Raw genomic sequence first — 26,589 nt, 5'->3', positions numbered from 1 at the left:
AGTTTTATCCGCCCGGCCACGGTGCAGCATTGTGGACTCATGATACGGCCGGTAAGTCAGAGGGTCACCACGGCCTCCGGGTCGCATACAACAGACATCCGGGGGGGTTGCGTAGCGACACTAGTGGTGCAGGGCACAGAATATCGGGACTTTACGTTACTGGTCTTGCCTCAACTGTGTGCCCCTGTGCTATTGGGGTTGGACTTCCAGAGCCACCTGAAAAGCGTGACAATGGAGTATGATGGGCCCCTCCCGCCAATTACTGTCATAAATCCCCTGTTTTGTAGAGATATGTCACGTACCCCGCTACTGACCACACACACACACCGACCCGCGCATCTCACCCAACATCATGCCAACTGCCACACTACCGACACCACTTGCAGCCTCTCCACCCTCAGGATCCCTCCCCCACCGCTGTTTGCCAACCTGACCCCCGACTGTAAACCTGTGGCAACTAAAAGCAGGAGGTACAGTGCGGGGGACAGAGCCTTCATTAAGTCGGAGGTGCAGCGGCTGCTCAGGGAGGGGGTCACTGAGGCAAGCACAAGTCCTTGGAGGGCGCAGGTGGTGGTTGTTCGGAACGGGGAGAAGAATAGGATGGTTGTGGACTATAGCCAGACCATCAATAGGTTCACGCAGCTCGACGCGTACCCTCTACCCAGCATCGCGGATATGGTCAATCAGATAGCACAGTACAAGGTGTACTCGACCATAGACCTAAAATCCGCTTACCATGAGCTCCCCATCCGACGGGAGGACCGCCCTTACACTGCCTTCGAGGCGGACGGCAGGCTTTATCAATTCCTGTGCGCCCCCTTTGGTGTCACGAATGGTGTATCTGTCTTCCAGAGGGAAATGGACCAGATGGTGGACCAGTGCCAACTGAAGGCCACGTTCCCATATCTGGATAACATCACCATCTGCGGTCACGACCAGCAGGATCATGACAACAACCTCCAAAAATTTCTCCAAGCGGCCAAATCTTTCAGCCTCACCTATAACAAGGACAAGTGTGTATTTGGGACCACCCGACTTGCTATCCTTGGGTGTGTCATGGAGAATGGAGTCATTGGCCCTGACCCCGACCGTATGCGCCCCTTGTTGGAACTCCCTCTTCCCAACACCCTCAGAGCCCTCAAAAGGTGCCTGGGCTTCTTTTCATATTACGCCCAATGGGTCTCTAACTATGCAGACAAGGCCCGCCCCCTGGTCAAGTCCACCACATTCCCCCTCTCTGCCGAGGCCCACGCGGCCTTCAACCGCATAAAAGGGGACATTGCCAAAGCAGCAATGCATGCGGTGGATGAGGCTATTCCCTTCCAAGTAGAGAGTGACGCCTCCGACTTTGCGCTGGCTGCTACCCTCAACCAGGCAGGAAGACCAGTGGCGTTCTTCTCCCGTACCCTTCAAGGCCCTGAAATTCGGCACTCTGCGGTAGAGAAAGAGGCCCAGGCCATAGTGGAAGCTATAAGGCACTGGAGGCACTATCTTGCCGGCAAAAGGTTCATCCTGCTAACTGACCAGCGCTCAGTCGCATTCATGTTTAATAATCAGCAGCGGAGCAAAATCAAAAATGATAAAATTCTGAGGTGGAGAATCGAACTCTCCACCTTCAACCATGATATCATGTACAGGCCTGGGAAGCTCAACGAGCCCTCCGATGCCCTATCCCGGGGAACATGCGCCAGCGCGCAGATCGACCAGCTATACGCCCTACATGTAGACCTTTGCCACCCGGGGGTCACCCAGCTTTTCCACTTCGTGAAAGCCCGGAACCTGCCTTACTCCCTTGAGGAGATCAGGATGATGACCAGGGACTGCCAAGTCTGCGCAGAGTGCAAACCGCACTTCTACCGACCCGAAAAGGCACCACTCATCAACGCCACCCGCCCCTTTGAGCGACTGAGTGTTGCCTTTAAGGGCCCCCTTCCCTCCACCAACCGCAATGTGTACTTTCTTAACGTAATTGATGAGTACTCGCGGTTCCCCTTCGCCATCCCCTGCCCCGACACCACGACCACGTCAGTTATAAAAGCCCTGCACAAGCTCTTCACTCTGTTCGGATACCCATGCTATATCCACAATGACAGAGGGTCCTCGTTTATGAGTGACGAGCTGCACCGATACCTGCTGGCTAGGGGAATTGCAACCAGTAGGACCACGAGCTATAATACCCGGGGGAATGGACAGGTAGAGAAGGAGAATAGCACGGTGTGGAAAGCCACACTCTTAGCCCTCAGGTCAAAGGGACTGCTGGTCTCCCGCTGGCAGGAGGTCCTTCCCGAGGCACTCCACTCCATCCGCTCCCTGTTATGCACAGCCACCAATGCCACCCCTCATGAGCAGCTCTTTTCTTTTCCCAGAAAATCGACCACTGGAACCACCCTACCTACTTTGCTGACGTCCCCGGGGCCAGTGCTGCTCTGGAAACATGCGAGGAGCAATAAATACTCCCCGATAGTCGAGAGGGTTCACTTACTTCATGCGAACCCCCAGTATGCCTACGTGGTTTTACCTGATGGGCGGGAGGACACGGTCTCCATCCGCGACCTGGCGCCCACAGGAGCTCCGGGCCCCTACCCTGAAACTCCGTGGTGACTATTTACCCCGTACCCACCAATGTATGTATCCACGAGACACCGTGCACCCCAAACCCTATACAGACACCACACGACACTCTCATACCGGGTGCGACGCACACGCATGAGGGATTACCGACGCCTAACGTGCTGACACCTCAAGTCAGGCCGGAGCCAGCACAACCGCCGTCGCCAATGCAATCACCAGCGGTGCTACGTAGATCACAGCGACGGACTCGACCGCCTGATAGACTTGACCTGTAAATATACTTGTTTTAAATATCGTCAGTCACTTCACCGCGCAGGACTCTTTTTAAAAAAAGGAGGGGTGAATGTGGTAAACTATGTATATATGTTGTAACTCGGTTACCTGTCTGGACACACCCCTCTGCTGACTGTCCCTGTGGCTCCTCCCACAGAGTTCTGTATAAAGGTGTTCGCCTTGCCCCTCCCCCTCAGTCCGGGGCAGACACTCACTGTGGAGGTCGTATTGTACAGCAAATAAAAGCCTTTCAGTATTTTACCAAACCTCAGTCTTTTGGAGTAATTGAAGGTGCTTCAGTGGGCATTTCAGAAGTTTCTCCAGATGTTCCTCCGTACTCTCACGTCTGTCTCCATCAAATCAGAATTGTGCACGGTACCCTACTTGACATATAACAGATATCATAACAGATATAAGACATTGGTGAGGCCTAATTTGGAGTAATGTGTGCAGTCTTGGTCACCTACCTACAGGAAAGATGAAAATGAAGTTGAAAGAGCACAGGGAAGATTTACAAGGATGTTGCCAGTTCTGGAGGACTTACGTTATATGGAAAGATTGACTAGGTTAGGACTTTATTCCTTGGAATGTAGAAGATTGAAAGGAGATTAGAGGTATAGAAAATTATGAAGGGTATAGATAGGTTAAATGCAAGCAGGCTTTTCCCACAACACACATCAAAGTTGCTGGTGAACGCAGCAGGCCAGGCAGCATCTCTAGGAAGAGGTACAGTCGATGTTTCGGGCCGCTGCCCGAAACGTCGACTGCACCTCTTCCTAGAGATGCTGCCTGGCCTGCTGCGTTCACCAGCAACTTTGATGTGTGTTGCTTGAAATTCCAGCATCTGCAGATTTCTTTGTGTTTACATTTTCCCACTGAGGTTGGGAGGGACTACAACTAGAGGTCATGAGTTAAGGGTAAAAGGTGAATAATTTAAGGGGAACATGAAGGTAAACTTCTTCGCTGAGAGGGCCATGAGAGTGTGGAACAAGCTGACAGTGTAAGTGATGTATGTGGTGGGCTTGATTTCAACTTTTAAGAGAAGTTTGGATAGGTACATAGATGGTAGGAGTATGGAGGACTATGGTCAGGTGCAGGTCACTCAGCATGGACTAGTTAGCCTGTTTCTGTGCTGTATTTTTCTATGACTCTAGTAATTTTATGTACTGTGCTGGTCTGCGGCTGCCAAGCAACAAATGCCACGTGTCTGTGTGTGTGGGGCGGGAGGGAGGGAAATTGGCACCAAAAGGCAGCAAACTCTACTAGTGGAGAGCAAGGAGCAGCATCAAACATATCTGGTGAAATGTTATTGGATCATTGCGTTACTAAGTTTCTCGATCATTGAGTACAGTACTTTTAATTCAAAAGCCATAAGGTATGAAATTATTGAGTAACACACACAGTTGTTGGAGGAACTCAGCCGGTCAGGCAGCATCTAGTGAGAGAAATAAACAGTCTACGCTTTGTTAGGGACCCTTCATCAGCCACCAGACCCACTAAATTCCTCCAGCAACTTCGTGTGTTGCTCCAGATTTCCAACATCTGCAGTCTCGTGTCTCGAAGTACTGAATATAGTTGCGAGTCTTTTCGTACAGAGGGCAGCAGAGGCAGCGACCTCTAGCCGAAGGGGACAGCAGCGGTGGCGACAAGCCGCAATCACAACGGCCTCCAGCCAAAGCGGGCAGCAGTATCGACTACGTGCTGCAGTTACTACAGCCTCCAGCCGAAGGGGGAAGCAGAGGCGGCTACGTGTTGTAGCACTGCGTCCTCCAGCTTGAGGGGGCAGCAGCTGCGGCGACGTGCTGTAGTCACTACGGCCTCCAGCCGAAGGGGGTAGAAGTCGCGGCGACGTGGTGAATAAGTCCAGAAGCTGTTGCTGGTTCGCTTGTCGCGGTGTGTGAGAGGATTTCTGATCAGCAATGGGTGGCGGGGATTTGGTGAGTGAGTGAGCGGAGAGACAGAATCACGGGTCAAGGGAGCGTGTATGCGGGGGAGGGTGGAAATAGGAAATTGTTTTGGGAGGCTGCGGCCTAGAATGACGTTTAGCCCTTTAAATATTGAGGCAGGACAGTTGAGGTGAGGGACTTGGTGAGAAGGAGAGGGGGAGGGGGATTTATCGATTGGCGAGGGGAGAGAAGGTTAGGAGAGGTGACTAGGGCTGGTGAGGCGGAGTGGGAGAGGAGGATGATAGGAGAGGGGATCAGCTAGGAGGAGGAAGTCTTGGGATATGACAACAGGCTGTAGTTATGTGGAGACATTGGGCAGACTGGAATTGCTTTTCTCCGAATGCAGGAGACTGAGGGGGGATGACCTGGTAAAGGGGCATAGATACAATAACGTGTGAGAATTTTTTTTCCCATGGTTGGGGTGTCAAAAAACCAGAGGGCATTGGTTTAAGGCGAGAAGCGGTAGTTTCAAAGCTGTTCTTGCATTTGCTTTTAACCACAGCGAGAGGTTGATACTAGTGGTGGAATTAAAAACAGTTACTACATTTAAGAGGCATTTCGACATCCAAATGTGGGAAGCATAGAAAAATATGGCCAGAATGCAGGTCAATGGGATTAGTGTAGATGGGAAATAAGGTTGTTATGGACTTGGTGAGCTCTGTAGATCTGTGTATGACACTCAAACACAAGAAAATCTGCAGATGCTGGAAATCAAAGCAATACACACAAAGTATTGGAGGAACTCAGTCGGCCAGGCAGCATCTATGGAAAGGAGTAAACAGTTAAAGTTTTGGGCCAAGACCCTTCGGCAGGACTGAGGCATGTAGGGGGATAAGGGTGGGAAAGGAGGGGCCAAGGGATAAAGGGACAAATCAGAAGAGCAAAGGTGGGGAAGGGATGAAAAACAGAACACTATGGCACAGGATCAGGCTGTTTGACCCACAATGTTGTGCTGATCCAAATAAATTAGTAATCAAATGGGAAACTAAATTAATCTCTTTCGCCTACACAATATCCATATCCATCCATATTCCTCACATTCAAGTGCCTATCTATCTCTTATGAGTCTCAAATGTATCTGCCTCTACCACCATCCCAGGCAGCATGTTTCAGGCACCCACAAAAACTTGCCCCCTCACATCTGCTTTGAAATTACCTCTTCTCATCTTAAATCCATGTCCTCTGGTATTAGACATTTCAACCCTTGGAAATAGATATTGTCTGTCTACCTATGTCTCACATGATGGTATAAACCTGTAAAAGATCTCCCTTTAGCCTCTGCGGCTTCCTTCTCAGAGAAGTACAGTAAGCAATTAACATTCAGAAAGAGTGGCTCAGGGGACAATCATCAGCACTTGGCATATTGGCTAATTGAGTCTTGTATCTCAGGGCCTCCAAGCTACCCACCTCATACTGATTCCAAGGACACTATTGCTCAGTTTTTCAATTATATTTATTATATATTTTTTTGTATTTGCGCAGTTTGTCTTTTTGCACATTAGTTGTTTGTCATTTTTTGAGAGTGGTTTTTTTTCATTGTCTGTTGTATTTCTTTGTACCTACTGAGAATGCCTGTAGGAAAATGAATCTCAGGGTTGTTTTGGGAGACATCTGTACTGTGATGATAACTTTACTTTGAACTTTGAGTTCCTCCAGCATTTTGTTTGCTATCTAGAAACTTACAACAATGTTCTATGAAACATTCTGGACATTACCCCAGGTACTAACACAAAGTTCAAAGTAAATTTGTTGTCAAAGGACATAGATGTTACCATATATTACCACAAGATTCATTTTCTTGCAGACATTTACTGGAAAATAAAGAAATACAATAGAATTTTACAAAAACCTCTACATAAATAAAGACTGACAACCACAATATACAAAAATCAGTCAAACTTTTCATATAAAATAATTCTGAGAGCATGAGTTGTAAAGAAGGAGAGTCAGGGATTTAAATCTTATTTAGCATACACAAAATGCTGGAAGAACTCAGGAAGTCGGGCAACATCAGTGGAAAGGAATAAGGAGTCGATGTTTTGAGCTGAGACCTTCATTCTTCAACAGTCCTGCTGAAGGGTCTCAGCCTAAAGCAATGACTGTTCATTCCTTTCCATAGATGCTGCCTGACCTGCTGAGTTCCTCCAGCATTTTGCGTGTTTGCTACTCTGGATTTCCAGCATCTGTAGAATCTCTTGGGTTTATTATTTGGCACAAACTGTGTGCATTGCTGTAAACAATGTGAATGTCACATTGACCACACCTGAATAATCTTCATATCTCTGCAGTGGGTATTGATGCTTTCCTTGGAGAGAAGGTAGATCATTCTGTGGTACATTTGAGCAAATACTTGCCCAAATATCTAAGCAAAAAAAGAAATTCAGAAGAATGTATTCTTTATCCCTGTTTAGTGTTTTGCTTTGAAATTGTATGTTATTGTTTTGGTATGAATAAAAGTTATTTAAACTGAATTCTCTTCATCTGCTGCCTGCAGAATCTAAAGAAAAGCTGGCACCCGCAGACTTTGAAAAATGTTGAGCGGGTGTGGAAAGCAGAGCAGAAGCATGAAGCAGAAAAGAAAAAGATCGAGGAGCTTCAGAGGGAGCTCCGTGAGGAGCGTGCACGAGAAGAAATGCAGCGCTATGCAGAGGATAGTGGTGCCATGAAGTAAGTCGTTCATGTTCCGGCCGAAACGGAGGGCCCAAGTGAGCAAGGAGAGAAGCAATGTTGTCTCTCAGAATTTAGGTTGAAAATAATTCAGCGTTTTGATAATCAATCGGTCCCAGAGAGCACTAGAATCATTGAGCCTGTGGAAGTAGTAATGATCATTTTCACCTTCAGTCTGAAATGCTGCAATCTGGAAGTTTAAGAGAGAGTGCAGAGGAGACTTGCCAATATGCTGCCTGGATTAGAGAGCATGTCTTCTCAGGATAGATTGAGTAAGAGATGTTTTCTGTTTGGAGCGAAGGAGGATGAGAGGTGACAGGGAGGTGTGCAAGGTGATAAGAGGCACAGATAGGGTGGACAGAAAGAGTCTTTTTCCAGGGTAGAAGTTGCTATTGTAAGGGGATATAATTTTATGTTGATTGGAGGAAAGTATAGGGAGGGGTGTTAAGAGGTAGTTTTTTTTTTACACAAGATGGAGGGTGCGTGGAACCCGCTGCCAGGAGTAAGAGCAGAGGCAGATACATTAGAGGCATTTAAGAGACTCTTAGACTGGTACATCGATGAAAGAAAATGGAGGGCTATGTGAGAGGGAAGGGTTAGATTGATCTTGAAGTGGGTTAAAAGGTTGCACAATATTGTGGACTATCAGCGATGTCAACAGAGCTTTACCAAGAGGGATTCCTCGCAGGTCGGCGGCAGTTATTTAAAAATGGAGCTACGAGAGCGTTTGTCCATTGTTCGTGGCCTAGCAGCGGCTATAACTGGAACACCAATTGTGAACTAAATAGCAGGGAAGGTCTGGGATGTTTCTGAACGCGTCCATGAATAAAAGGGAAACACTGCCTAGCGGAGCAGTCATTGACAGAGTGATCTAAGGCAGAGTGGTAGGGCTTTGGCTCATTCGGGCTTTGGTGATAACAGGTCGAGGAGAGGTAAGTTATCTGTGAGGAATAGAAACAGTATGTCTGTGAAGCCGGTGTTTTGAACTGGGTGTTGGATGTGGGATGTCTGGGAGACTCCCGGCCTCCCAGACGGCCACATCTGCACCAGGTGCGTCGAGCTGCAGCTCCTTAGGGACCGCGTTAGGGAACTGGAGATGCAGCTCAATGACCTTCATCTGGTCAGGGAGAGTGAGGAGGTGATAGAGAAGAGCTATAGGCAGGTAGTCACACCAGGGCCTCAGGAGACAGATAAGTGGGTAACAGTCAGGAGAGGGAAGGGCAGGAGTCAGAGGCTGGAGAGAACCCCAGTGGCTGTCCCCCTTAACAATAAGTATTCCTGCTTGAGTACTGTTGCAGGCAGAGACGGCCTACCTGGAGGAAGCAACAGTGGCCGTGCCCCTGGCACAGAGTCTGGCCATGTGGCTTAGAAGGGTAGGGAAAGGAAGAGGATGGCAGCAGTACAGGTTTCCCCCGCCATCCAAAGGTAGAGCGTTCCTATGAAACGGTTTGTAAGCGGGAATGTTGTAAAGTGAAGAAGCAATTACCATTTATTTATATGGGAAAAATTTGTGAGCGTTCGCAGACCCAAAAGATAACCTACCAAATCATGCCAAATAACACATAAAATCTAAAATAACAGTAACATATAGTAAAAGCAGGAATGATATGGTAAATACACAGCCTATATAAAGTAGAAATACTTTTCTACAATCATTGTCGCACTGTTCTCTGTAGCGAAAATCTCACGCAAGCGCCGTTGGCAAAAACACTCTCCTGTAACCTTTAAGCTATGAAGCTGCCAAATCATACCAAATAACACATAAAAATACACAGCCGATATAAAGTAGAAATAATGTATGTACAGTGCAGTATCACTTACGGGAATCGAGAAGACAGCGCTGAGCACACTGATGATGGTGTGTTAGGCTGAGTCGTCAGAGGTTGGGGTGGTGCAGTGACCCCCACCCTCCGGGCTGCTGACCGATACCGATCCTCGAAGCATGCAGCAGTGCAGCAGTGGCTGGAACGCACCCAGCACATCTTTAAGAAAAAAGCCGAAATAAACAAACTAATTGATTAGGTGCCGCAATCGGCAATCACCTCTTATCTGGGCCGACATTTACATGCTAGGTGGCACCTAATTAATTAGCTTGATTATTTCGGCTTTTTTCTTGAAGATGCACTGGGTGCATCCCGGCTACCGCTGCATTCTCTGCGGCAATGTATTGGTCCGCGGCCTGGGGGTTGGGGTGGTGGGACACTGGGGCCTCATCTCATCGTCGTCTGTTTCCATCAGGGCAGGCAGGTCATCTTCTTCTATGTCTGCCTGCCTCGATGTCAAAGGTCGAGGTTCGTCGCCTGCTGTGGCTGATGTGGAAGGCTTGAAAAACGACAGTATGCTTGACTGCTTATCCTCGTGCATATTTCTATCATCTCATGTAGTTGCTTCACGTTCAGTTCCTGGACGACTTCACTTTCGGTCAGCTCGCTACTGCATTTAGTTTCATTTGTTATCCTTTCCTCTTCCAATTGCATCAGCTCTTCATTTATCAGTTCTTGGTCATGGAATGCCAAAACCTCTTCAACATCATCTTCGTCAACTTCCACAAGCCAAACTCACTTTGTCCTTACTTCGTTCACCACGATCGAAACGCTTAATTATGTCTAGTTTCTAAGTGTAACACCCTTACGAGCTCTTTTAGGCTTTTCCGATACCTCAGAACTCATCTTGCTAATGGCTGCTCACAGGCACGTGTTTAAACAATGCCATTCCAAATCAGGGGGAGGAGTTGGCTGCCTTTTATCACGTGCTGCCTTTTTCGTAACAGTGAAAACACCTGCTGTTAGTGAAAACAGGTAACTAATGTAGGTCTTTCATAACAGCGAGGTTTCGTAAAGCGAACGTTCGAAAAGCGGGGGACATCTGTAATAGGGGACTCTATGGTTAAGGGGTCAGACAGGCAGTTCTGTGGATGCAGGAAAGAAATGCGGATGGTAGTTTCTGATCGTGTCCACGGTATCCTGAAGTGGGAAGGTGAACAGCCAGAGGTCGTGGTACATATTGGTACCAACGACATGGGTAGGAAAAGGGAGGAGGTCCTGAAAACACTACAGGGAGTTAGGAAAGAAGTTGAGAGGCAGGACCTCAAAAATAGTAATCTCTGGATTACTGCCCATGCCATGCGACAGAGAGTATAGGAATAGAGAGAGGTGGAGGATAAATGCATGGCTGAAGGATTGGAGCAGGGGGCAGGGATTCAGATTTCTGGGTCATTGGGACCTCTCTTGGAGCAAGTGTGACCTGTACAAAAAGGATGGGTTGCACTTGAATCCGAGGGGGACCAATATCCTGGCAGGGAGGTTTGCTAAGGTTATTGGGGAGAGTTTAAACTAGAATTGCTGGGGAGTGGGAACCGAACTGGAGAGACGGAGGAAATAGAGAAAGTTTGGAGACAGTGCGAGAGGGAGGATAGGCAGGTGATAGAGAAGGGATGCGCTCAGACCGATGGTTTGAGATGTGTCTATTTTCATGCAAGAAGCATTGTGAACAAAGCGGATGAGCTTAGAGTGTGGATCAGTACTTGGAGCTATGATGTTGTGGCTATTACAGAGACTTGGATGGCTCAGGTGCAGGAACGGTTACTTCAAGTGCCAAGCTTTAGATGTTTCAGAAAGGACAGGGAGGGAGGCAAAAGAGGTGGGAGCGTGGTACTGTTGATCAGAGATAGTGTCACGGCTGCAGAAAAGGAGGAAGTCACGAACTTTATTTGGAAATGCATGGAGGACTGTGTCTCGCAAGACGATCCGGGTATTCCCTAACCGGAAACCTTGGATGAATTATGAGGTCAAGTCCCTTTAAAAGGCTAGAGCTGTGGCTTTTAGGTCTGGGGATACCAGTCGCTACACGGAATCCAGGCGTGAACTCCGGAAAGCCATTAAGGGTGCCAAGAGGCAATATCGAGCCAAGTTGGAAGCCCAGGCTAACCAGAGGGATGCCAGTAGACTATGGCAGGGTCTAAATGAGATCACTGGGTGCAAAGAAAAGGCTGGGAATAACAACTGTGGCGCTTCTCTTCCTGACGAACTTAACGTATTCTATACAAGATTCGAACAGAAGAGGAGCGTCCTGCTCCCTCCGGATGAACCGGACCTGGTGGCATCGAGATTCATTGTCACCGAGGAGGACGTTAGAAGGGCCTTCCTGAAGATAAATCCAAGGAAGGCGACGGGCCCAGATGGCGTCCCAGGACGGGTTCTCCGGGCCTGTGCAAGCGAGCTAGCTGGAGTGTTTGCTGACATCTTCAACTGCTCCTTGCTTCAGTCTAAGATCCCCTTGTGTTTTAAGAAGGCAACGATAATCCCAGTGCCGAAGAAGAGCAAGGTGGCATGCCTGAATGACTATCGACCTGTGGCTCTGACATCAGTTGCTATGAAGTGCTTCGAGAGATTGGTTATGGCACACATCAACCACAGCCTACCGGTCAACCTCGACGCTTTGCAATTTGCCTACCGGAGCAACAGGTCAACGGCAGATGCCATCTCTCTGGCCCTACGTTCCTCCTTAGAACACCTGGAGAATAAAGACGCATACGCAAGGCTCCTTTTCATTGACTACAGCTCTGCCTTTAATACCATCATTCCAAATAAACTGATTCCTAAGCTCCGGAACCTGGGCCTTAGCACTCAGGTCTGCAGCTGGATCTTCAACTTCCTCACAGACAGGACCCAGGCTGTAAAAATAGGGGACAAGTTCTCCTCTACAATCACTCTGAGCACCGGTGCCCCACAAGGCTGTGTACTCAGCCCCCTGCTGTACTCACTGTACACCCATGATTGTGTAGCCAAGTTTCCATCGAACTCAATATATAAGTTTGCTGATGACACAACAATTGTAGGCTGTATCTCAGGTAATGATGAGTTTGAGTACAGAGAGGAAATTAAGAACCTGGTGGCATGGTGCGAAGACGATAACCTATCCCTCAATGTCAGCAAGACAAAGGAATTGGTTGTTGACTTCAGAAGGAGTAGCGGACCGCACGACCCAATTTACATTGGTGGTGCGCAAGTGGAACAGGTCAAAAGCTTTTAAGTTCCTCAGGGTCAATATCACAAATGACCTGACTTGGTCCAACCAAGCAGAGTCCACTGCCAAGAAGGCCCACCAGCACCTTTACTTCCTGAGAAAACTAAAGAAATTTGGCCTGGCCCCTAAAACCCTCACTAATTTTTATAGGTGCACTGTAGAAAGCATTCTTCTAGGGTGCATCACAACCTGGTATGGAAGTTGTCCTGTCCAAGACCGAAAGAAGCTGCAGAAAATCATGATCACGGTGCAGCACATCACACAAACCAATCTTCCGTCCTTTGACTCACTTTACACCGCACGCTGTCGGAGCAGTGCTGCCAGGATAATCAAGGACACGACCCACCCAGCCAACACACTTTTCGTCCCTCTTCCCTCCGGGAGAAGGCTCAGGAGCTCGAAGACTCGTACAGCCAGATTTGGGAACAGCTTCTTTCCAACTGTGATCAGACTGCTGAACGGATTCTGACCCAGATCTGGGCCGTACCCTTCAAATATCTGGACCTGCCTCTGGATTTTTTTTGCACTACCTTACTTTCCATTTTTCTATTTTCTATTTATGATTCATAATTTAAAATTTTAATATTTACTAATTTTTACTATTTAAAAAATAGTTTTAATACTTAATATTTGTAATCCAGGGAGTGGGAAGCGCAGAATCAAACACCGCTGTGATGATTGTACGTTCTAGTACCAATTGTTTGGCAACTATAAAGTATAAAGTCATGGAGGGATTGTCTACTGATTCTCTGTGGTGGAATTTAGAAACAGGAAGGGGTCGTAACTCTATTGGGTGTTTTTTATAGACCACCCAATAGGAACAGAGACATCGAAGGGCAGGTAGGTTCTGAAAAGGTGTGATAATAACAGGGTTGTCGTGGTGAGAGATTTTAATTTCCCAAATATTGATTGGCATCTCCCTAGAGCAAGGGGTTTCGATGGGGTGGAGTTTGTTAGGTGTGTTCAGGAAGGTTTCCTGACACAATATGTAGATAAACTTACAAAAGGAGAGGCTGTACTTGATCTGGTATTGGGAAATGAACCTGGTCAGGTGTCAGGTCTCTCAGTGGGAGAGCATTTTGGAGATACTGATCACAATTCTTTCTCCTTTACCATAGCATTGGAGAGGGATAGGAACAGAAAAGTAGGAAAGTGTTTAATTGGAGTAAAGGGAAATATGAAGCTGTCAGGCAGGAACTTGGAAGCATAAATTGGGAACAGATGTTCTCAGGGAAATATACAGCGGAAATGTAGCAAATGTTCAGGGGATATTTGCGTGGAGTTCTACATAGGTACATTCCAATGAGACAGGGAAAGGAAGGTAGGGTACAGGAACTATGGTGTACAAAGGCTATTGAAAATCTAGTCAAGAAGAAAAGAAAAGTTTACGAAAGGTTAAAAAAACTAGGTAATGATAGAGATCTAGAAGATTAAAAGGCTAGCAGAAGGTGCTTAAGAATGAAATTAGGAGAACCAGAAGGGGCCATGAGAAGGCCTTGGCAAGCAGGATTAAGGAAAACCCCAAGGCATTCAACAAGTACATGAAGAGCAAGAGGATAAGACGTGAGAAAATAGGACCAATCAAGTGTGATAGTGGAAAAGTGTGTATGGAACTGGAGGAGATGGCAGGGGTACTTAATGAATACTTTGCTTCAGTATTCACTGTGGAAAAAGATCTTGGCAATTGTAGGGATGACTTACAGCAGATTGAAAAGCTTGAGCATATAGACATTAAAAAAGAGGATGTGCTGGAGCTATTGGAAAGCATCAAGTTGGATAAGTCTCCGGGACTGGACGAGATGTTCCCCAGGCTACTGTGGGAGGCGAGGGAAGAGATTGCTGAGCCTCTAGCAATCATCTTTACATCATCAATGGGGACGGGAGAGGTTCCGGAGGATTGGAGGGTTGCGGATGTTGTTCCCTTATTCAAGAAAGTGAGTAGGGATAGCCCAGGAGATTATAGACCAGTGAGTCTTACTTCAGTGGTTGGTAAATTAATGGAAAAGATCCTGAGGGGCAGAATTTATGAACATTTGGAGAGGCATAATATGGTTAGGAATTGTCAGCATGGATTTGTCAAAGGCAGGTCGTACCTTACGAGCCTGATTGAATTTTTTGAGGATGTATCTAAACACATTGATGAAGGTACAGCATATAGATGTAGTGTATATGGGTTTCAGCAAGGCATTTGATGAGGTATCCCACACAAGTCTTATTGAGAAAGTAAGGAGGCATGGGATCCAAGGGGACCATGCTTTGTCGATCCAGAATTGGCTTGCCCACAGAAGGCAAAGAGTGGTTGTAGATGGGTCATATTCTGCATGGAGGTTGGTGACCAGTGGTGAGCCTCAGGGATCTGTTCTGGAACCCCCTCTCTTTGTGATTTTTATCAATGATCTGGATGAGGAAGTGGAGGGATGGATGGGTTAGTAAATTTGCTGAAGACACAAAGGTTGGGGGTGTTGTGGATAATGTGGAGGGCTGTCAGAGGTTACAGCGGGACATTGATAGGATGCAAAACTGGGCTGAGAAGTGGCAGATGGAGTTCAACCCAGATAAGTGTGAGGTGGTTCATTTTGGTAGGTCAAATATGATGGCAGAATATAGTATTAATGGTAAGACTCTTGAAAGTGTGGAGGATCAGAGGGATCTTGGGGTCTGTCTCTGTTGGACACTCAAAGCTGCTGCGCAGATTGTCTCTGTGGTAAGAAGGCATACGGTGCATTGGCCTTCTTCAGTCGTGGGATTGAGTTTAAGAGCCGAGAGGTAATGTTGCAGCTATATAGGACCCTGGTCAGACCCCACTTGGAGTACTGTGCTCAGTTCTGGTCACCTCACTACAGGAAGGATGTGGAAACCATAGAAAGGGTGCAGAGGAGATTTACAAGGATGTTGCCTGGATTGGGGAGCATGCCTTATGAGAATAGGTTGAGTGAACTTGACCTTTTCTCCTTGGAGCAATGGAGGATGAGAGGTGACCTGATAGAGATGTATAAGATGATGAGAGGCATTGATCGTGTGGGTCGTCAGAGGCTTTTTCCCAGGGCTGAAGTGGTTATCACAAGAGGGCACAGTTTTAGGGTGCTTGGAAGTAGGTACAGAGGGGATGTCAATTGTAAGTTTTTTACGCAGAGAGTGGTGAGTGCGTGGAATGGGCTGCCCGCGACAGTGTTGGAGGCAGATACAATAGGGTCTTTTTAAGAGACTCCTGGACAGGTACATGGAGCTTAGGAAAATAGAGGGCTATGGGTAACCCTAGGTAATTTCTAAAGTAAGTACATGTTCAGCACAGCATTGTGGGCCGAAGGGCCTGTATTGTGCTGTAGGTTTTCTATGTTTCTAGGGGCCTGTACTGTCCTATGTTCTACTTTCCTTATCCATAAGTGGCTACTTTACAGTTTTATCATGTTGTTTATAGAAATAGATTCCACCACCTTTTCAAATGGATTATTCTAGTTCCTGGCAGATGAACGAGAAAAGATTTTCCTGTGCATCCCACAAATGTCTTTGACAGGGTTTTAGAATATAGGCTGCAAGTGTTAAAGACACTGTAGCCAAAGTTGATTGTGGATGATTGTCTGTTTCTCCTGTCAACCGAGGTTAGAGATTGCATTCTAAATGATTTTTTTTTAACCTAATATTTATAATCAGCTATACTCCACTCTCGGTATTTTTCTGGGTAAGTTAGCTGAGCCTTTATGGGGGGAGATTGCTGTTCTTTCTGTTTTCTCCACTCTTCAGTGCTTCAATGGGTGGCACTGTACAGTCTATAAATTTATAGTGGATGGTTATTGATAATTTTGCCAGAGGGTAATTACCTTCAAAAACTTCTGTCGGGTTAATTCAAAAACTTGTGTTCATCCAATTTTGCATCTATCCAAATCACTCTCAAAATTCTGGTTGAAGCTACATCCCCACCCTTTCCAGAACAACATTGCCAATCCTTCAATAGTTTCCCAGATACTCTGCATGACCTTGAAGAACTCTATTAAATGAGTTCAACTTTCACTGCTTGAAAGAGAACAACTCTAGTTTCTCCAGACGTTCAGGATCTTTTCAGTCTTCCTTCATTAACAGAGTATCTTATCCCTGTAACATGCTGGTAAACTTCCTTTGTACTTTGGCCTCAATATTTCTGCAAGGAACTAACCAGTGATTTCAACACGGTCTCTATGCTTTTATATTCTTTGCCTGTATTTTTAAGCCTTTTTTAATTATTAAAGTAGTACAAACAAGTGCAGATTTTGGGCTAACTATCAACTGTAAAAACAAAACCGAATATATGGTAATATCAAAACAGCAGGATACTCCCAACTGCCCAATTATACATCGGTAACCAGGAGATTGAACAAAAGACCAGCTTTAATTACCTTGGTAGCTTTATATCAGCGGTCCCCAACCACCGGGCCGCAGAGCATTTACTACTGGGCCGCGAGGAAACGATATGATTTGGCGATAGGAGTCAGCTGCACCTTTACTCATTCCCTGTCATGCCCACTGTTGAACTTGAACACACGTGAGGTCATTAACAGCACGTCATCCATGCGAGCGCGAGAAGATCAACTCCTCGAGCTTGCAAATGACAGCGGGCTGAAAAGTATGTTTGACATAATATCTCTGCCGGCATTCTGGATCAAAGTCAAGGCTAAATATCCTGAGATAGCCACGAAAGAACTGAAAATGTTGCTTCTATTTCCAACATATCTCTGCAATGAATGCAACAAAAACTAAATAGATTGAACATAAGGAACCCCCTTCAAGTATCGCTGTCTCCCATTACCCCTCGATAGGACCGTCTTGTTGCAGGGAAACAAGTCCAGGGCTCCCACTGATTCAGCGATACTGGTGTGTTGCAATGATTTTATATGTTCATACGGGGAAAATATGTGCCGTGTGTTTAATATCCAAACGTTACTTAAAATGTTATGATGCTATTGACTGATAAGTGACTTATATAACCATATAACAATTGCAGCACGGAAATAGGCGATCTCGGCCCTTCTAGTCCGTGCCAAAAGCTACCCTCACCTAGTCCCACCGACCTGCACTCAGCCCACAACCCTCCATTCCTTTCCTGTCCATATATCTATCCATTTTTTTCTTTAAATAATATTGAACCTGCCTCTACCACTTCTACTGGAAGTTCTTTCAACACTTACTTCAAGCACCCCGTCCTCTCCTGATGATTGACTTATCACTATATTCATGCGAGGAAAATATGCGCTGTGTGTTTAATATTAAATTCGTTAGATAAACCCTTTTAGAAATGAAAATGGTGTATTAGCCCCTTATTACCAATATTCCGGTCGTGATTAACACCCCCCCCCGAACAGAATCGCCAAAAAAGATTTACAGAGAATAATATCGGCAGGTACACACGTGCGCATGTCACACATGCGCACTGGTGCCCGTGCAAGACTTCATGGTCATAATAGTCTTTCTCGGGGTAAACCCAACGTATTTTTTGACTGCTACTCTTGTCCGTTGGCAACCCTACTACCCCCCCCCCCCCCGCGGGTTGGCTGGTCCGCAAGAATATTGTCAATATTAAACCGGTCCGCAGCACAAAAAAAGGTTGGGGACTCCTGCTTTATATCACAAGATGCTAGAAGTAAAGTAGAAATAAAAAGAAGAATTGCCATTGCCAAAACCAACTTCCAAAACATGAAACCCATTTTTACCAACAGACACATTTCTATGACAACAAGGCTATTAAAATGTTACGTCTGGTCAATCTTGCTGTATGCTTCTAAAACATGGACTATAACACCAGAACTCCAAAGAAACTTAGAAGCAACAGAAACGTGGTTTCTTAGAAGAATGCTGAAAATATCATGCAGAGATAGGGTGACTAATGAGACATTACTCCAACGTGCCCATACAAAAAGATCTTTAATGAGAACATTAAATGAGAGGAAACTTAAATTCCTGGGCCAAGTCATCAGAAAGGGAGAAATAGAATGCCTTACATTACAAGGCTGTATGCCTGGGAAACGCGGAAGAGGAAGGCAAAGAAGAAAATATATGGACACTGTGAAAGAACTAATAGATCTAAGTGTGTGAGATATCATTGAGATATCATGATGGATTATTTGATGTGGAGAGCCATGATCGCCCAAGCGTAATGTGCAAGGACATGAAGAAGAATTTTTTTACTAGTCAATTTTATCTGCCCTTCTGAATATGAACATCAAATCTTTCTTGTCATTTGTACATTTCAGTATAATGCCATTTATGGTACATTACCTTGCCATATTATTCCTCTCAAAATGCATTGCCACTGTTCTCTATATTGAATTGAATTTACAATTCTAAACATTTAGGAACAGTTTCTTCCCCTTTCAGATTTCCGATAGGTTCATGAACACTACCTCACTGTGTTGCTTTCTTTTGACACAGTATATTTTTTAATATGTATGTATGTGTGTCTGTGTGTATGTATATTTCCTGGCCTTCCTTCTGTGTAGCTACTGCTGCTGCTCAGGTTGGGACCCAGCTGGGTTCAAACTCAGGACCGTCTGCTTTGAAGTCCAGTGTTGATGCCACTACATCACTGGCTGGCCCAAATATATATAATTTATAAAAAAACAAAGGCTTATCTAGATCTTTGTTCCTGTTAAAGGGGGAATATCTTGACAATGCTGGAAATTTGAAGTCTGACAATGTGTTCGAGTTCTCCTGCCAGACCTTCGTGCACCATTTGGAATATCATCAGAACATCATGGGAACCATGTTTTTAAAGACATGTCAAGATCATAGGATGGATTGGGGGGGGGGGTGGAAATAAATCAGCCATGATCGAATTACAGAGCAGACTTGATGGACAAGTGACTTTATTCTGCTCCTGTGTCTTATTGGTACTAAGAATTTCAATTACCATGAGAAATTGGCATAGCTCGCCCTCGAGCAGCGAAGGTTTAAGCTATTTTTAAAAAGAGATGTATGTAATCAGTAAAAATCTACTTCTAATGGCAAAAGAATTGGCAATGTAATTCAGGAAGAAGCAGCTTCAGTAGCAATTTTGATAGAGTAAATATTTGGTTTAAAAAAAATCTTCATGTCAAAAACCACACATGAGCCAAGACACAAGATTTGCTAAAAGGCAAAATATTTTTCCAAATCAGAAGCCAATTTTTTATTTTGAGATACAGTGCAAAACAGGCCCTTCTGGCCCAATGAGCCGTGCCTTCTGGCAACCCACACTAACCTAATCACAGGACAATCACAGAAAGCAGGATCTCCCAGTGGCCACACATTTTAATTCCACATCCCATTCCCATTCTGACATGTCTATCCACGGCCTCCTCTACTGTAAAGATGAAGCCACACTCAGGTTGGAGGAACAACACCTTATATTCCGTCTGGGTAGCCTCCAACCTGATGGCATGAACATTGACTTCTCTAACTTCCGCTAGGCCCCACCTCCCCCTCGTACCCCATCTGTTACTCTTTTTAATGCACACATTCTTTCTCTCACTCTCCTTTTTCTCCCTCTGTCCCTCTGAATATACCTCTTGCCCATCCTCTGGGTCACCCCCCCCCCCGTCTTTCTTCCCGGACCTCCTGTCCCATGATCCTCTCGTATCCCCTTCTGCCTATCACCTGTCCAGCTGTCGGCTCCATCCCTCCCCCTCCTGTCTTCTCCTATCATTTTGCATCTCCCCCTCCCCCTCCAGCTTTCAAATCCCTTACTCACTCTTCCTTCAGTTAGTCCTGACGAAGGGTCTCGGCCTGAAACGTCGACTGCGCCTCTTCCTATAGATGCTGCCTGGCCTGCTGCGTTCACCAGCAACTTTGATGTATGTTGCTTGAATTTCCAGCATCTGCAGAATTCCTGTTGTTTGCGTTTAAATTCACTACTGCGAAGCCTCTTCCGGTGATGCCTACACCGAAGAAGTTTAGATCCTCTCTTCGACGGGAGTTCAGTGAAACCATCTCTCACTGCTCCCCATCTGTGATTTCTTCGGCTCTTCAACTTTTCGACCAGACTTTGACTCAAACTCGCTATCACTGCCATGTATCCTTTCTTGGAACGTGCCTCCGTCGCCAACTTACTCCAGTTGGCTTTAGGATTCGTTTCCAAGCCTCTCAATTTGGACCTTCTGAGGATCCCAGGTACTCACATTTCATTGACTCTGCCTCTCGCCGCTTCTCCCGTCAAGCTCTGAAGGCGACGCTCTCCGCCATGAGGAGATACTTGGTGTCCCTATCCCAGACCCTTCCACACCTTCGGGACACTTTCTTCGCCGTCTGTAATGGTCCTACCTGCTATTTCATCCTCCGTCGGATCCACGCCTGCAATCGCCGTTTCTTTGACTTTGTCATGTTAGGCAAAGATCGCAAGATCTTACATCTACGGACTGCAGAGCCTGCCGGCCCCGACGCTAGCAGGCATGAACTTTCGGTTGCGGCCCCTGCCGTTGGTCTCGGCGGCTCCAACACCTCAGGACATATTCAAAACCCGGACTCCAGCAACGACCATGGAGACATTCAAAGCGATCGCGCAACCACCAACTGCGACTCCAGCCTTGAACTCCAGGCCGGGTCTTTATGTGCTGCTGTTGTGACTCCCGTCTCCCCTTCCCCCACCACCACTCCGCAGCCCCGTCTTCCTCAGATCCCACCGTCAGCTCCTGGGCCCTCAGAGGCTCCATCTTCCTCTCACCCCAACCCTCCCCTCTCCATTGACACCCCCAGCCTCCCCCCTCCCCCCTCTGATCCCAGCTCTCATCCGTGCCGGGTCTTTACCATCCCCTCCGACCTTCAACTGTCGGAGGCAGAACGCTCTGTTCTCAGTAAGGGCCTCACGTTTGTCCCCCTTCGCCCACACCTCAGCGAGTTCCGTGTTCGCCATGATGCGGAACTTTTCTTCCGCCGTCTCGGTCTCCGAGCCTACTTCTTCGGCAAGGACTCTTCCACCCCCACCGATGACCCCTTCTCCCGTCTTCATCCCTCCTCTTCTTCATGGACACCCCGCTCTGGTCTTCTGCCTGCTCTGGATCTCTTTATTGCCAGCTGCCGATGGGACATCAACCGTCTCGACTTCACCGCACCTTGTCCCCATTCCAACCTCACTCCTTCGGAACGCTCTGCTCTCCACTCCCTCCGCACTAATCCTAACCTTACTATTAAACCCGCTGATAAAGGGGGTGCTGTTGTAGTCTGGCGTACTGACCTCTACCTTGCCGAGGCACAGCGACAACTCGCGGATACCTCCTCTTATTTACCCCTCGATCGTGACCCCACTAAGGAGCACCAGGCCATTGTCTCCCACACTATCAACGACTTTATCCGCTCAGGGGATCTCCCATCCACTGCTACCAACCTTATAGTTCCCACACCCCGCACTTCCCGTTTCTACCTCCTACCCAAGATCCACAAACCTGCCTGTCCTGGCCGACCTATTGTCTCAGCTTGCTCCTGCCCCACCGAACTCGTTTCTGCATACCTCGACACTGTTTTATCACCCCTTGTTCAATCCCTTCCGACCTATGTTCGTGACACTTCTCACGCTCTTAAACTTTTCGATGATTTTAAGTTCCCTGGCCCCCACCGCTTTATTTTCACCTTGGATGTCCAGTCCCTATATACTTCCATCCCCCATCAGGAAGGTCTCAAAGCTCTACGCTTCTTTTTGGATTCCAGACCTAATCAGTTCCCTTCTACCACCACTCTGCTCCGTCTAGCAGAATTAGTCCTTACTCTTAATAATTTCTCCTTTTGCTCCTCCCATTTCCTCCAAACTAAAGGTGTAGCTATGGGCACCCGTATGGGTCCTAGCTATGCCTGCCTTTTTGTTGGGTTTGTGGAACAATCTATGTTCCGTGCCTATTCTGGTATCTGTCCCCCACTTTTCCTTCGCTACATCGACGACTGCATTGGCGCTGCTTCCTGCACGCATGCAGAACTCGTTAACTTTATTAACTTTGCCTCCAACTTTCACCCTGCCCTCAAGTTTACCTGGTCCATTTCTGACACCTCCCTCCCCTTTCTAGATCTTTCTGTCTCTGTCTCTGGAGACAGCTTATCCACTGATGTCTACTATAAGCCTACTGACTCTCACAACTATCTGGACTATTCCTCTTCTCACCCTGTCTCTTGCAAAAACGCCATCCCCTTCTCGCAATTCCTCCGTCTCCGCCGCATCTGCTCTCAGGATGAGGCTTTTCATTCTAGGACGAGGGAGATGTCTTCATTTTTTAAAGAAAGGGGCTTCCCTTCCTCCACTATCAACTCTGCTCTTAAACGCATCTCCCCCATTTCACGTACATCTGCTCTCACTCCATCCTCCCACCACCCCACTAGGAATAGGGTTCCCCTGGTCCTCACCTACCACCCCACCAGCCTCTGGGTCCAACATATTATTCTCCGTAACTTCCGCCACCTCCAACGGGATCCCACCACTAAGCATATCTTTCCCTCCCCGCCTCTCTCTGCATTCCGCAGGGATCGCTCCCTACACAACTTCCTTGTCCATTCGTCCCCCCCATCCCTCCCCACTGATCTCCCTCCTGGCACTTATCCGTGTAAGCAGAACAAGTGCTACACATGCCCTTACACTTCCTCCCTTACCACCATTCAGGGCCCCAAACAGTCCTTCCAGGTGAGGCTTCACTTCACCTGTGAGTCGACTGGGGTGATATACTGCGTCCGGTGCTCCCGATGTGGCCTTTTATATATTGGTGAGACCCGACGCAGACTGGGAGACCGCTTTGCTGAACATCTACGCTCTGTCCGCCAGAGAAAGCAGGATCTCCCAGTGGCCACACATTTTAATTCCACATCCCATTCCCATTCTGACATGTCTATCCACGGCCTCCTCTACTGTAAAGATGAAGCCACACTCAGGTTGGAGGAACAACACCTTATATTCCGTCTGGGTAGCCTCCAACCTGATGGCATGAACATTGACTTCTCTAACTTCCGCTAGGCCCCACCTCCCCCTCGTACCCCATCTGTTACTCTTTTTAATGCACACATTCTTTCTCTCACTCTCCTTTTTCTCCCTCTGTCCCTCTGAATATACCTCTTGCCCATCCTCTGGGTCACCCCCCCCCCCGTCTTTCTTCCCGGACCTCCTGTCCCATGATCCTCTCGTATCCCCTTTTGCCTATCACCTGTCCAGCTCTCGGCTCCATCCCTCCCCCTCCTGTCTTCTCCTATCATTTTGCATCTCCCCCTCCCCCTCCAGCTTTCAAATCCCTTACTCACTCTTCCTTCAGTTAGTCCTGACGAAGGGTCTCGGCCTGAAACGTCGACTGCGCCTCTTCCTATAGATGCTGCCTGGCCTGCTGCGTTCACCAGCAACTTTGATGTATGTCACAGGACAATTTACCTATTTATCAGTACAAGTTTTGGAATGTGGGCAGAAACTGGAGCGCCTGGAGAAAACCCATGTGCTCGCAAGAAGGACGGCACAAACTTCTTGCAGATGATGTTGGAATTGAACTCCAAACTCTGCTCCGAGCTGTAATAGGGTCGAGCTAACAGCTACGGTACCATGGTGCCCCTTCACTAACGTATGTCATGAAATTTGTCATGAAATACTCAGTAAAAATGGGTTATGAGGAAAAATCAAATGCGGGCCTAGTTTGATAACTGTTTCTGTATAGCGCGTATCTGTGTATTGGGTATATTAGTTTGCTTAAATTAGTTGGGTAAGATTCTGTGGTATGATATTCTTAACATTACATTATACTAGACAGGCTGCTTTAGACTGAATTTATCTATTTTGATTACATTGGCACCTTCTCTGTATATGATTTCCAGGAGGTCTTAGTGTAAAAATGTAATGTAAGCTTGGTCTTCTGCCTGCAGAAAGAAGTCTGATCGTCTAGACTGGATGTACCAAGGACCCTGTGCAATGGTGAACCGAGAGGAGTACTTGTTGGGTAGACCCATCGACAAGTACGCCACTGACAAGATGGTAGACGAGGAATCTGGCCCTTCTTCAGATACTGGGTTACTGCCTGGCTCCATTTTCTCAGCCACAGGGGCTAACTCTGCCTTGGATATGGCTTCCAAAATCCGGGAGGATCCTCTGTTTACAATCAGGTGGGAAAACTATGTGACTGAAATTCATAAGTAAAAAAAGTTAGCTTGCTGAGGTGATAATTGAGCCTGATAGTGTCAAAAGATTATGGGATCCTTCTGCCCTTAAGTTAGGTTAGTGTTAAGTTAGTTACTCCTGCTCTGTGGTTCAGCAATATGATTGTCACATTCAGAACTTAAGAACATTTTCTACTGATCATTTTATCAGTTGTGGTTCTGTTTTCTTTCATAGATTATTATGCTTCCATGGATTCACCTTGTAATAATGTTTTAAAATTAATATAGCATTACAGAGTACTTCACTGGAGAAATGTCTGATAAAGTAAGATTGTAGGACATTTGAAGAAAAATATTGGTCTATGGGATCCACCTCCATAGATCCCTCAAAGCTGCAACACAAGTTGATAAAGTGGTTAAGAAGGCGTAAGGTGTGTTGGTCTTCATTAGTCAGAGGATTGAGTCCAAGAGATGCAAGGTAATGCTGCAGCTCTATAAAACCCTGGTTAGAATACGCTTGGAGTATTGTGTTCAGTTCTAGGTGCCTCGGTATAGGATGTGGAAGCTTTAGAGAGAGTGCAGAGGAGATTTACCAGGATGCTGCTTGGATTAGAGAGCATATCCTTTGAGGGTAGGTTGAGCAAGCCAGGGCTTTTGTCTTTGGAGAGGGGTACAAGATGGTAAGAGGCATAGAGTGGACAGCCAGTGCCTTTTTCCCAGGGCAAAAATGGCTAATACAAGGGGGGTGGGGGCATAATATTATGGTGATTGAAGGAAAGTATACGGGCGACATCAGAAGTAAGTTCTTTGCACAGAGTGGTGGGTGCGTGAAATACTCTGCTGGGGTGGTGGTTGAGGGAGGTACATTAGGGACATTTAAGAAACTATTAGGAACATGGATGATAGAAAACTGGAGGGCTATGTGAGAGGGATGGGTTAGATTAATCATGGAGTACATTAAAGGGTCAGCACGATATCGTGGAGCAAAGGGCTTGTACTGTGTTGTAATATTCTGTGTTCTAGAATGGTAGTTTTAATGGCGTATCTCCATAGGGAAAGATGAAGTGATAAAGAAACTACAGGCAGAACTGCATCTTACATTGCTGGTGCAATACATATTAGGGATGTATAAGATGCCAATAATAGAAGAAAAGAGTGTAGTAAGTCTAGAGTAAGTTTATTATGGAGTGATGGTAAGGGATGAAAAGGAAGATGCTTTTAAAATCATCATTCTTAAAGCCTGCTTGCTGACACAGAATGGGCCCTTGCATTAAGCAATTGCTAGGCTGGTTGCCTTCCAAGGTATGCAGTAAAATAGAAGTCATTGGTTTCTAACATTTTATGGGTGGAATTGTAGCATAACACTATTGCAGCTCCAGCAGCCTGGGTTCAATTTCACTGCTGTCTGTAAGACCATAAGACAGAGGAGCAGAATTGGGCCATTTGGCCCATCAAGTCTGCTCTGCCATTCTATCACGACTGATTGCTCTCAACCCTATCTTCCTGCCATCTCCCTTTTATCTTTGTCACTCATTTCTAATCAAGAACCTGTCAACCTGCACTTTAAATATACGTAATGACTTGGTCTCCACAGACACCTGTGGCAGTGAATTCCACAGATTCACCACCCTCTGGCTAAAGAATTCCTCCTCATCTTTGTTCTAAATGGATGCCCCTCTATTCTGAGGCCACACCCTCTGATCCTAGACTTCCTTTCTTTTTAAATCTTTTTATTGAATTAGTACACACAAGGTAAAACATATAGCAACCAATACATTGTTACGATATAGATATACAAGAAATATTAATACAAAAAAACAATGAAAACAACATTATTTTAGTTATAAAATAACAAGGTAATATAATTGTATACTAGTTTTCCATATATAACAATAAGGAGGAAAAAAACCCCTGAACCCCCCCCAAAAAAAACTACCGTGCCACTAAGCTACAAAGCAAAACAATTGGCTAACTAGGTAAATAGTAGACTTAAACAGATTAAACAATCATGTCCTCAAACCCGACCTCCACTAATAGCAGATAAAATCCATGAAGGGAG

The 26,589-nt window shown here is 46.4% G+C and overlaps 1 protein-coding gene across 2 annotated transcripts in view; it reads left to right on the top strand.

Annotated features, from left to right (window-relative positions):
- Positions 1-4,651: 4,651 nt before the first annotated feature.
- cwc25 (CWC25 spliceosome associated protein homolog) overlaps positions 4,652-26,589 on the top strand; it is a 71,314-nt gene continuing 49,376 nt past the window's right edge. For both annotated transcript variants that reach the window (XM_063038086.1, XM_063038085.1), the window contains exons 1-3: positions 4,652-4,781; positions 7,285-7,457; positions 24,300-24,536. In XM_063038086.1, coding sequence (XP_062894156.1) covers positions 4,764-4,781; positions 7,285-7,457; positions 24,300-24,536 — 428 coding nt within the window. In that variant the 5' untranslated portion in view covers positions 4,652-4,763. The remainder of the gene's footprint in view (positions 4,782-7,284; positions 7,458-24,299; positions 24,537-26,589) is intronic.

This window comes from Mobula hypostoma, chromosome X1, assembly GCF_963921235.1.
Source record: "Mobula hypostoma chromosome X1, sMobHyp1.1, whole genome shotgun sequence".
Lineage (NCBI taxonomy): Eukaryota > Metazoa > Chordata > Chondrichthyes > Myliobatiformes > Myliobatidae > Mobula > Mobula hypostoma.
Note: the sequence above shows the minus strand (reverse complement) of the source record. Positions and strands in the feature narration are given on the sequence as shown.